This window comes from Carlito syrichta, unplaced genomic scaffold (genome assembly GCF_000164805.1).
Source record: "Carlito syrichta isolate Samal-C Ts95f unplaced genomic scaffold, Tarsius_syrichta-2.0.1 Scaffold315646, whole genome shotgun sequence".
Lineage (NCBI taxonomy): Eukaryota > Metazoa > Chordata > Mammalia > Primates > Tarsiidae > Carlito > Carlito syrichta.
Genome location: NW_007259742.1, coordinates 718,412 through 730,813, shown reverse-complemented (window position 1 = coordinate 730,813; position 12,402 = coordinate 718,412). Strand labels below are relative to the sequence as shown.

Genomic DNA, 12,402 nt, shown 5'->3' with positions numbered 1-12,402 from the left:
AGCACGGGTGCAGAGCCTTGTCAGAAACACAGTCCTCACTGTTCCTACACCTGACAGGACCAGACAGGACCGCCCAGCCATGGTTTGTTGGGGACCCCAGACAGGAGAGCTCCCTTCCGAGTCCTCACCACCTAAGCGCTACCCAAGGCTTCTATAGGAAAGGCCTCTGTGTAGCCCAGAGCAGGAATCTCAGAGCTGGCAGGAGGCCCAGTGGAGCCACTACTGAGCTATTCACCTTGGTCTCCTCACCTGTGTAATGAGGATGCTGACAAGCCTTTCCTGTAAGGTTGTCGGATGACATAGGTTCATATGGGTTATGTGGTACCACAATGTCTGGTTAATAATGAGTGCCTGTGGCTCTTCCTATGTGTCTGATGCTTTTCTAAGCATTTTAGAAGTGCTAACTTATTTCATTCTCATTATAACCTTATGAGGGACACATCAGCACTGTCTTGATTTCACAGAGGAGGAAATGGAGGTGCAGAAGGGTTACATAACTTGCCCATGGACAGAGCTAACAAATGGCAAATCCATGTTTTGAGTTCTGTTAAATCTAACACCAGAGGTTATGCTCTAACCACTGTATGTTTCTGCACGTCTCATGGAATTAGCTGTTACTATCATGCTAGCGGCCACCTAGGCCCACCCTAACCCAGCATCCCTGGCCTGTCCTCCTCCCTAGGCAGTCTGCCCCTCTGTTGGACAGTGTGACAATAGAAAGGTCACTCCCCTCAGGATGAGCTAACACACACCTCCTGGCACCCCCTACCCACTGCTTCACACTCTGTCTTCTAGAGACACCCAGAACAATCTGCTCCCTTTTCTACATGAAGGAATTTTGCATACATAGATACTGACACTCCCTTTTCCAGATGAAGGAGGACTTAGGCTAGGGGTCCCTCCTCTCCAAGTCCCTAGAACTCCTGTCAGAGGAGCGAAACAGCAAACAGCACCTCTCATAAGCCTCTCTCTGCTCAAGCCAAGGCTCACGGAGAAAGGCTCCCTCTCCACCAACTGCCTCCCTTCTGCTCAAATGAAATCGAGTGAGTCGTGATCTGCCTCTTGGCAGGCAGACACCACGACCACAGACCAGCACAAGGGCAGTGCCGTGATGTTCTGGCTGCCCTCGTGCCTGCTGGTGGGCCTGGGGCAGGGTAGAGATGGGGTGGGGAGCACAGACAGCCATGGGGACGTGGGAAGGGGAGCGAGGGGGGAGGAAGAGGAGGGAAGTGAGCGGGGGGGGGGTGGGGGTGGGTGTTCTGAGCAAGGACCTGAATGCCAATGAGGAGTTTCCTTGGTAGCTGGGGTCTGCTCCAGCTGGAAGCCCAGGGACAGAAAAGGAGGGAGAGGCCCACAACCAGGCACACTGGGAATGGAGCTGCCAAGAGGCCTTATGGGTGGGCAGAGCAACAGCAAGAAAAGGCATTTGGGGGCTGACTTGAAAAGACGTGCAGTTTACTCCATAACCACCTGCGCCAAGGAATTCTCCGAATGACCACCCATGTGTGATATTGTGGTCACTGCTGCTGCTGCCATGCTGACGTGTGGGGTGGGTGTCTCCTTGCATTGTGAAGATGTGATAAGGAATCTTAGGGGAAAGGGATCAAGATCCCAGAGATTCCAGACACAACACAGAGCAAGAACAGAAGAGCAAGAGGCTTAAGAAGACAAAAGGAAAGGAGAGTTAAACATAAAAGAAAAGAAGAAAAAAGAAAGGCCAGGTGCAGTGGCTCACGCCTGTAATCCCAGCACTTTGGGAAGTTGAGGTGGGAGGATCGCTTGAGCCCAGCCTAGGCAACATAGAGAGACCCTGACTATATCAAAAAAACAAACAAAAAAAATTAGCCGCACATGGTGGTACGTGCCTGTAGTCCCAGTTACTGAGGAGCCTGAGGCAAAAGGATCACCTGAGCCCAGGAGGTCGAGGCTGTGTTGAACTGTGATCATGCCACTGCACACAAGCCTAGGTGACAGAGTAAGACGCTGACTCAAAAAAATTTTATTTAAATTTACAAAATGAAAGAAGCTGGGACCAAATCCATAGTATGAGGCAGGTATATGGCAAGAATATCAAAGGCCTGGAAGGTGGGGGTAGGAGGGAGGAAGCCCAATGTCTCATCTCTTTTAGAAACAGACCTTCTGGCTCTGGGGCAGAGCGGTTCCCCTGCTGCCTCCTGAAAGCAGCAATCACCAATGAAGGCATAAGCGGCATAGCTATTGTGACAACATCCACTCTGTCCACTGGATACAGTAGCTACTTGGTAAATGTTAACTTCAATCAAAAAGAATGAAATGAGTGCATGGATAGTGATCTAGAGCTGACCTGGGCGCTGAGAGCCTTTGCACAAATCTAACACACCCAAGGGTTAAAACCTGATCAACAACTAGGGACTGGTTGGCCTAGGTCAACTGAGTCAGAATTAGGAGGGTCAGGCGGTGGTGAGAGGATGCCTGGGCATCAGTATTTTTTTAAAAAGACCTTTACGTAATTCTAATATGTACTCAGAGATGAAAAACCATTCCCTAGCCCTCCCTGATGGGTTTTCTCCATAAATGATAAGAAATGCCTCTTATTATCAATGAGAAGAGATTCTGGAAGCTTACTCTGAAAACCTCAAACCTTCAAACAGGGCAAAAAAATCCCAATCCGGGCCATTGCCTTGCTAGACTCTGGTGTGGCCATGTGCTCTCTGAGCTATGGCTGTCACCATACTTCCTGGCTTTGGCCTCCTCCCCCACCATGGGGAGGTGAATATTCTCTTTCCCTTCCCTTTCTCTAATTTACTTTTATTGTATTGTATTGTATTTTTTTGAGTTGGAGTTTCACTCTGTCGTCCAGACTGGAGTGCAGTGGCCGCTCCCGGCCACCGCAGCCTCGACCTATTGGGCTCCAGCGATCCTTCCGCCTCAGCCTTCAGCTGGAACTATAGGCGTGCGCTACCACGCCCGGCTCATTTTTTGATTTATTATAGAGATGAGGTCTCGCCAAGTTGCCCAGGCGGGTCTTGAACCCGTGGGCTCAGGCAATCCACTCACCTCAGCCTTCCAAATTGCGGGATTACAGGCTGAGCCACCAAGCCCAGCTTCTGATTTACCTTTAAATAAACTATATTTTTTAATCTAAAAAAAAAATCCCAACCCTACACCAGATCAAACTTCAACAAAGAGTCTTGGGCCACCCTTTTTCTTACCCCAGTCCCTTAATTTTCCCATCAGTCAAATGGAGCCAACACCTTTCCCTGCCATACAGAGGACAAAATGGCTTTGAAGAACTTGGTATTCTATTGGAGAAAGACATGAGGAAGACCCAAAGATTCAGAGAGGAGCTTGGGAGAACAGCAAAAATTTGCTTGGGGAAAAAAAAAAAAAACCCTGGCCAACAACCTATTTCCAGGAATATGTGACATGACTCAAGAATCTGTCATCTCCTTGAAATTGTTCTTAATGACTGGGCTCAGTGGCTCAGCCCGTAATCCCAGCACTTTGGGAGGCCAAGACGAGTGGATTGCCTAAGCTCACGGGTTCGAGACCCACGCGGGCAACTTGGCGAGACCTTGTCTCTACAATTAAAAAAAAAAAAAAAAATTAGCCGGGCATGGTAGTGCGCTCCTATAGTTCCGGCTACCTGGAAGGCTGAGGCAGAAGGATCGCCGGAGCCCAATAGGTCGAGGCTGCAGTGGCCAGGAGCATGTCACTATATTCTTCTGGGCGACAGAGTGAGACTCCAACTCAAAAAAAAAAAAGAAATTGTTCTTAATGAGCCCTGACCCAGAGTAAGCAGCAAGCAGGGAAACATACTGGAGAAGAGAAACTTCACCACAACCTTTCACTCTTTCCTCCACCCTCCCGTCTACCCATCCACCTATCTCCCATCCTCCAACCTTCATCCACCCACTCATCCATCCACAACTCTCCATGGTTTATAAGCCAACTGTGAGCCCAGTTCACAGTTCAGCCTGGGAATACCATTCAACCCTTTGGAAAAACTCAGAAATACATCAAGATGGGCAGGAGAAATCCAGGTTTACACCCAAGTCACGCAGGGTTCCCACACTGCGGCTATGGATACAGACAATGGTCCGAGCCATCGCTGCTCAGCTGTCACAGGTATCTTAGACTTCTGCTTAAGTGACTGACACTAATGACAGCTATATGACCTCTCATCTGAAACCCTGTGGTCACACATGTTTGGGGATGTGGACATTTGGGGACTTCAGAGATGTGATATGGTGCATATGCCATACAGGACAGAAGTCCCCATAGGTGCTGAGGCAGCACTGTAACCATGCACATTCATGGCCCTTCAGTGAAACATGAAATACCCACAGCAATAGCTTCATGTCAGTGGGGTCAGGAATTAGGATTAGGGGTCAGATAAATTAATTAGGGGGAAAAAACAAACAAACTTTTTTTAAGGTAGGCTCTCGCTCTGTTGCCCAGGCTGGAGTGTAGTGGTGCGATCATAGCTCACTGTAATCTCAAACTTCTGGGCTTAAGCAATCCTCCCACCTCAGCCTCCCAAGTAGCTGGGACTACAGACATGAACGACTATGCCCAGCAGACTCTTTAAAATTTGTTTGTTGAGTTGGGGATTGCCCAGGTTGGTCTTGAACTCCTGGGCAAGTGATCCTCCTATCTCGGCCTCCCATGTTGGGATCACAGGCATGAGTCACTGCAGCCATCCCCAAAAACCTTTAACTGTGAGAGCTTTGGAATGGGGGCTCTTTGTCACTAAGCTGGTGCCCCAGTGTCAGCCTGCACTCTAAGCCTGGGAACTTGGAAATTCCCTCACTGACATACCTAGTTTATTCACCATGATCCCCAGTGGTGGGGGAGCTGGCCATATATGCAGTTCCATCAATTCAGGTAAAAGGCCATCCTGGGGTATTGGAACCTTTTGGGTGAGCGTTTCAGCATGACTAGGAAACTCCTGTTTCTCTGTGGTACCAAGATAAGAGCGATTCGGTCTATGGAGTAGGTAAGCCTCTCTCGAGGCCAACAGCATCCAAGGCTGCTGGGAGGCCGGGCTGATCAGAGAGGGCCAGCAGCATGCTGGCATCACAGAGAAATGTGAGCATGCACTTCAGGAAATACGTGGCACAGAGAAAGCAATAACCACCCTAGCCTGAATGTATCACTCCTGCTTCTGCAGTCAGGAGCTCTCCGAGGTCAAAAAACAACTTGTCTGAAAGTCTGATGTTCTTTATCAACTCCCGATGTACCGGCTTATGCTTGACATTGAAGACGTTTCTCCATTCTCCCTAAGGTCTGTACAAATATCTTATATTGTTCTCACCCACTCCTCTGCACAACAGATATTGGCATGTCTGGCCTCCTCCTAACTCCCATCTAGATGGTAAGTCCTGGGAGAGAAGAAGCTGTTTTGGATCCTCAGAGTATGGCACAGAGCTCAGCACATAAAAAGTGCTCAATAAAGATGGGTTGAATAGCCAAGCACAGTGGCTCACGCCTGTAATCCCAGCACTTTGGGAGGCTGAGGCAAAAGGATTGCCTGAGCCCAGGGCTTCGAGGCCAGCTTGGGCAACATGATGCAACCTCATCTCTACAATAAATAATTATTTTAGGGTACCAGTAGTTCTACCTCAGTCTTCCAAGTAGGTGGAACTACAGGCATGCACCACCATACCTGGCTAATTTTTCTTAATTTATTGTAGAGATCAGGTCTTGTCAACTTGCTCAGGCAATCCTCTCACCTCCGCCTCCCAAAGTGCTGGGATTATAGGCATGAGTCACTGCGCCTGGCTGGGAGAAGGATTTTAAGTCATTAATATTTATTATTGTTTTTTGCGTGATGAAATAATAATTATTATTTTTTTATTTTTAGAGACAGGATCTCGCTGTCACCCAGGCAGGAGTGCAGTGGCATAATCATAGCTCACTGCAGCCTTGAATTCCTGGCCTCAAGTGATTCTCTCACCTCGATCTTCCAAAGTGCTGGGATTACAGACATAAACCACTGTGCCTGGTTTCTGTGACTGGATCATTTAAAGGCTTTCTTTTTTCTCCAGGAGGTACTGAGCTCCCATGCTCCCAAACATCCTCTTCTGGTCTCTTTCCCCCCTTCACTCCAGTCCCATCTCCCTCCTCAGATGTGTTCACGGTGAGTTCCTCACCAGGCTGCATTAATGTTTGTATGCTTTTAATTTTCAGGATGTTTGACAGGAACACAGTCACAGTATACTTAAGCAAATAAAACATTATTTAAAAAGTACTTTTAAGCTACAGACTCCACAGCTGTGCAACTACCAAACAAAAAGCGACAAATAATGCAAATTGCACGGGCTTTTCCATTATCACCTGGCTTTACATCCCTTTCATCTCTCACCCCAAATCTTTCAGTGAATGTCCCCTAAGTCATATGACTAGAAGAAAGGTAAGGACTCACAGCTGTTTTCCAGGGTTGAGGGATCCGCGGTCTATCTCTCTGTCAAACTCGGTCCGGATGTCTTCTAGGGACCCATCGTCTCCAAAGGCTCCCCATTCAGTGTTGATACACATCCTCCCTTCATCTCCTTCCACCAGATCAATGTGCCTCAGTTCCTCCATGTAGCAAGCATTGGTGCCAGTGCCTGGGAGAGACAAGGTCAGAAGCTGTGACCACACAAGAGAGAGGAGGCAGGGCCTCCTGGAAATATTGGCTGAACCAAGGGCTGAGCAAAGGCATGGACGTTACCAATAATCAGGCCCACTTCGCAATGCTGGTCATCATAGCCGCAGGTCATCATGGTCCCCACCGTGTCATTTACCACAGCGACGATGTTGGCGTCATAGTCCTGGGGACAGATAACAGGATGTCACTGTCCACTCACACATGGGAGCAGAGATCCTGAACCCTAACAGAGCCTGGCAGGAGCAATTTTGATAACCACTTCTCTTGTGGATGGTGCTGATTTCATTACTGCTGGTACTCAAATTAATTGGATCAGAGTGCAGTGATTAAATTATGAAAACCTCGAAGTTCCCTTAATTATTTGGCTTAAGCATCTTGGGGGAGTGGAATTTATCCATGGAGCCACATTCCTCTGCAAGCCCCTGCAGGGCTATAAATCCAGCTCCTGTCCCCTTATTCTAGGCACAGCAGGCTGTATCCCTGACACCTGTGCCCTGCACAATCCAGCACTCCCAACAGAAAGAGGGAGATGCCCTGCCCCAGACTTGGGTCCCTTAGGCCGCACTTCTGAAAGCTCAGATATGCATCACCTCCCTCCCCTGACCTTCTAGACTGTGGACCCTCACCTCTCCCCTGCCTGGGTCTTCAGATCTTGGTACTACTGTTCCCCTCCCACCCGCCCCCCGAAAGGGCCTTGGTTTGTTTTAGAAAGCAGCCCTCCTGCCCACACTCCCCCACCCCTGCATAATCAAGGTGGAGGTCTGGGAGAAATTACCCCTCGCTTTTTGATGGCTTTGTCAAGCAGCTTGACCACATCTGCTCCTTCCACGCCGCTCGCTTTAAATCGCTTTGTCCAGGTGATCAGGATGGCCTGCAAGGGACAGCAGACGGGACTGGATGAAAGCTGGGAGGCCTCCAGCACCCTGGGGCCCTGGACACTGCTCCAGGACAAGGACGAGGCAGAGATCCACAGGATTCAAGCGGCTCCCCCACTGGATGAGGGAGCCAGACTCTATCTCATCTCTTCATCTGCAGGATGCACTTCTTTGGGGGCTACCATCAGGGGGAAACCTGCTCACCATATCCAGCTCACACCAGAATAAAGCAAGTGGCTGCTAGTACAGTGGTGCCACACTGCACATCGATCTAACTGGGTGCCAACTGCACAGGCAGATCACTCCAAGTAAAAACAGAGCAAGAGAAATCCCTGATCAGCCTTCCCCACTTTCCAACCAGACCTTGGGTTCTACAGCCCTGAGGAAAGAAAGCCAGAGCCAGATGGAAAGAGAAACAAAGAGAAACAAAATGCTAAGCTCAATCTTGGCTGTTCTTGAACTTGTAAGAGCTAGACCCACCGGGCACAGTGGTTCAAGTCTGTAATCCCAGCACTTTGGGAGGAGGAAGCGAGAGGATTGCCTGAGCCCATGGGTTCGAGACCAGCCTGAGCAACATGGCGAGACCTCGTCTCTACATTAAATTAAAAAATTAGCTGGGTGTGGTGGCACAAGCCTGTGGTTTCAGTTACTTGGATGGCTGAGGCAGAAGAATCACAGGAGCCCAGTAGATTGAGGCTGCGGTGGCCATGAGCATGCCACTGCACTCCGGCCTGGATGACAGAGTTGAGACTCCAATTCCAAAAAAAAAAAAGAGCTAGGCCCTGGTCATTTAAGGAATGATGTGGACTATGTGTAATCTGTGGCTTTTCACTATGGCGGCTAAAGCGACTCCATCTTGGATGTTCATCCGCCATGTTGACTTCAGATTAACCCCAGTTCTGGGGAGGCCTCTATAAGAATTCCCATTTATCTATTGATTCTTGTATAGGAGCAAATACTTAGGTAAATCCTGCCCTTAGGTCAAACAACCTTGGTGTTATCATACTTTGTTCTATACATCCCTTCTGAATCACCCTTTCCCTATGGTATATAAACCCCTGGGTCTTAGGGGTAATGGTACGGGATCCGCCATCTCGTATCGTCACCACCCAAGACAGACACAGCTTTTGCTTGTAAGTCCCCATGAAATGCTTCTTTCTAGGAGACTGGGTATGTCAGCCTCTTTGGCCTCTCAGCTTCCTTAGACTTTAGGGGTAGGTTTGCATACACTTGCCTGCTGTGAAGCATTCACCAACTGTGGAACTTAACCCTTATTTGTAAATGGTGACTCCACTACTTATACAGATCCCATTTCTGTTTGCATATTAATGGAGAAGCATCAAGGATAGACATCCAATCCCTTGGGAATAAGGGGTAGAAATTCTACTTTTGGCATCACAATTTTGTCTCACTTCTATAGTTCTACATATTGTTTCTGGTTTGTTTTTTTTTTTAATCAAAGATACTAGAAAAGAAAATAACTATTTTACTGTTTTTCTCTGAATGTGGAAAGTCGCTACTAATGCACAGGATGAGAGATTCACCCCCCTGCAGGGGGTGGCCAGAGCTGGGCTCCTCCCCTTGCTCACTGTGGGAGCCACATGGGCTGGAGGGGGAACTGGGGAGGGCAAGCCCTCCAAGAGAAACAGTGGTTATTTGCTCAGCAGCAACCATAGCTAAGCTAGGCAAGCAAAAGCCCCCAGATACTGTTTGCTTCCCCTCAACGCTTCCTTCCCCTTCCAAAGCCTCAGAGAACGTGGTGTTGAGGGAAAAAGGAGGAGGGTTGGAAATCAGGAGACCTGGTCCTATTTCCACACCTTCTGCCCACTTCCTCATGGGCAGTTCCCTTCACTTTTCTGAGGTTCACTCTGCCCATCCAGAACAAGGGAGCTGGTCTAGATGAGGACAACCTTGAAGGTCTCAGCCTGCCTTGAGGACTAGAGTGCAAAGTGCTCCTGGATGGAAAACTGAGTCTGTGACTCACTGGTTCCCCAGAAAGTGGCCAGCTCAGCCTAGAATGCCCCACCTTCAGTTTCTTCTCTGCCCACGGTGCCCCCTTCCAGGTACATCTGCTCCCTATAACAGACGCTCAGGCCTGTAAGGACCTTACCTCCCTGCTCCTATAATACCTTCATCCCTGAAAGACTGCTTCTTCTTGGGGAGAGGCCACGGCATAGGATGGCACTTAGGAAACAGCTGCCGAGTGCATGTGCAAGACCCGGCAAAGTGTAGTCCACTGGTCTCACTCCAGGCAACCTCCCACCTCTCACAGGGAAAAGCGTGTGACTGTCATGTCTCGGTTCTCAAAAGCCAAGGAAAACTTAGTATCAAAAGTGGCTTTGCAAAAGGGTTTGGGAAGGACATGTTGGAGGCCACGCTGGTTTGAACACTTTGGAGGGGTAGCAATGCCAAGTGTCAAGGGAAGGGTCTACATGTGACCACAGCAGTCCTGAAAGGATAAAAAAAATCAGAGAGAACACCTCAGAGGCATTTAGACATGATGGAGGAAGGGGAGGGGGCATTGAATAAGGGGGTGGATCAGGGCCTGGGACCTGGTCCAGGATCTGTCATTAGTAAGTCCTATGACCCTGGTGAGGCCTCCATGCAGTGTCTTGGCCTGCTGGGCTATCAAGCCCCTTCTTGTAGATTCCACAACTTATAAAGATAAGGGCCCCAGCCCCATGAAGCAGTGCCCAGGAGAGGGTGCATATCCTAAAGCAGTGAAGGGACCCAGGGCTGCTGCCTGAAAGTATGGAAGGTGCCCTGGGCCCTAACGCTACTATCCTGCAGCAAAGCAGACCAGTCACGAGCATGGGTTCTGCTGCTTCCTGGATGGGTAACCTCGGTCAGGTTCTTAACCCCTCTGAGCCTCAGTTTCCTCATCTGTAAAGTGGTAATCATAAGCACTTAACTCATAGAGGTGTTTGAAGAGTACATGTGTTACCTGTAAAGTATGTATTAGAAGACAGCCTGGCACCTGAAAGACCCTCAATAATGTTAACTATCAGAATTTCTATTATTAGTTTATTCATGGGTGGATTTGTGGGTATGTATATTGTGTGTGTGCGTTTCTGTGTCTCCTTGTAAAAAAAAAAAAAAAAAAAAAAAGAAACAAGGCTGCATGTATTTATTTTGTATTTCTGCAGTGCTCTGAGGCTCAATGCTATCACATGGTTGGTCAAGACCATCTATGCTGAACAAATGAATGAATGAACAAATGACAAGCAGAATGGTAGATACAAGTCACCTGGGAGCTCAACAAGGGAACCAAAGGCCTTTCTGAGGCTGGAGCCACTGACCAGCAGACATTGTGGAGAGGTGGCTCTGGCACCTAAGGGATGGGGCCTCAATTTCCCCATCCATAAAGTGGGTAAGTCATAAGCACTTAACTCATAGAGGTCAAGTAACCTTGCAGTAACCAGAATCGCCAGGTAAACACCACACCATGCAGTTCTGCCAAAGGGCTGTCCCATCATCATCCAACCGACTTTATTTCCTCTCACTTACTTGAGATTAATTAATGGCTCTCTCTCCTCGTGACCACAAATGTCTTGATTTATCTCCAAAAATACATAAATAACTAAAGTAATTTGGGAGGAGAGTGAGGGACAGGTAACAACACCCAGGGTACTTGGCTCATCACCGGAGGAGTGAGGGCCAGTTGGAAGCCAACATCTCCTGCATGCAGTCTACTTATGTAGTGAATCCTCACTTGTACCCCACATTCCTATAATAAAATAAAATGAGGCCAGGTTTGGTGGCTCAGACTTTAATCCCAGCACTTTGGGAGGCCGAGGCGAGTGGACTGCCTGAGCCTGCGGGCTCGAGACCAGCCTGGGCAACTTGGCGAGACCTGTCTCTACAGTAAATCAAAAATTAGCCAAGCATGGTAGAATGTGCCTGTAGTTCCGGCTAATTGGATGGCTGAGGCGGAAGGATCACCAGAGCCCAGCAGGTCAACGCTGGGGTGGCCATGAGTGTGCTACTGCACTCTAGTCTGGGCAATGGAGTGAGACTCCAACTCAAAAAAAAAAAAGAAGAAAAAAATGAATACCCCACACACAGACCATCATATAAGCAAAAGGGGAAAGTAGTGGAGAAAAGGGATTTGGCCGGGCATGGTGGCTCACGCCTGTAGTTCCAGCACTTTGGAAGGCCAAGGTGGGAGGATTGCTTCTTGAGCCCAGAAGTTCAAGACCAACTTGGGCAACATAGTGAAACCTCATCTCGACAAAAAAAAAAAAAAAGAAGAAGAAGAAGGAAAAGGGATTCATTCGCTTCTCCACACTGGGCTGTCTGCAGATTCCAACATTCCCAGAACGTCCTTACCTCGTCTATTTTGGATTGCCGGCAAGGGAAAGAAAATGTGAATCCCACAGGTAACTTCTTGTCCTTGATGTTCTTCTTCTCCATGAAGTCTCCCAGGCACTCAGCAACATGATCGAAAAGCTGGAAGAAGCATGAGAGACCAGTCAGGGAGGACAAAGAGGACGCAGCATCTCAGGGGAAAATGGACTCCCTCCCACATGCTCAGAAAGGAAAATGTCTATCCGAGGTGCCAGTCCTCACAGTACCTGGCGGCCCTGACTGAAAAGCCATGCTGTGTGTGAATGTGGAAAAGAGCCTCTTACAAAGAGTCGCCCAGTGGGGCAGCACAACTCTTGGGAAGCCTTTCAAAGCTTCAAACAGACCCGAACTCTCAGTAGTCACTAACAGGTACCATCTGGGTACTGAGAAAAATGTAAAGATAACAGAAGATCAGCTTACCCCTCTATAACACATAGGTAACAGTCTCCACCGGCTACCCAGGCAGAGTGGCCTTCTGACTCCCTCCCATGCCGCTATTTATGTAAATTCCAGAAACAATTCCACAGCCTCTAGTCCACTGGAGTGACT

The 12,402-nt window shown here is 48.6% G+C and overlaps 1 protein-coding gene across 5 annotated transcripts in view; it reads right to left on the bottom strand.

Moving 5' to 3' along the window:
- The window catches only part of HK1 (hexokinase 1), an 87,767-nt gene that overhangs the window by 24,857 nt on the left and 50,508 nt on the right, over nt 1-12,402 (bottom strand). For 4 of the 5 annotated variants that reach the window (XM_021706492.1, XM_021706493.1, XM_008073097.1 and 1 more), the window contains exons 4-7: nt 11,836-11,955; nt 7,407-7,502; nt 6,695-6,794; nt 6,407-6,590 (exon numbers count right to left, since the gene is read on the bottom strand). In XM_021706492.1, the coding sequence (XP_021562167.1) occupies nt 6,407-6,590; nt 6,695-6,794; nt 7,407-7,502; nt 11,836-11,955 (500 nt within the window). The remainder of the gene's footprint in view (nt 1-6,406; nt 6,591-6,694; nt 6,795-7,406; nt 7,503-11,835; nt 11,956-12,402) is intronic. The other variant, XM_021706494.1, reaches the window with a different exon arrangement.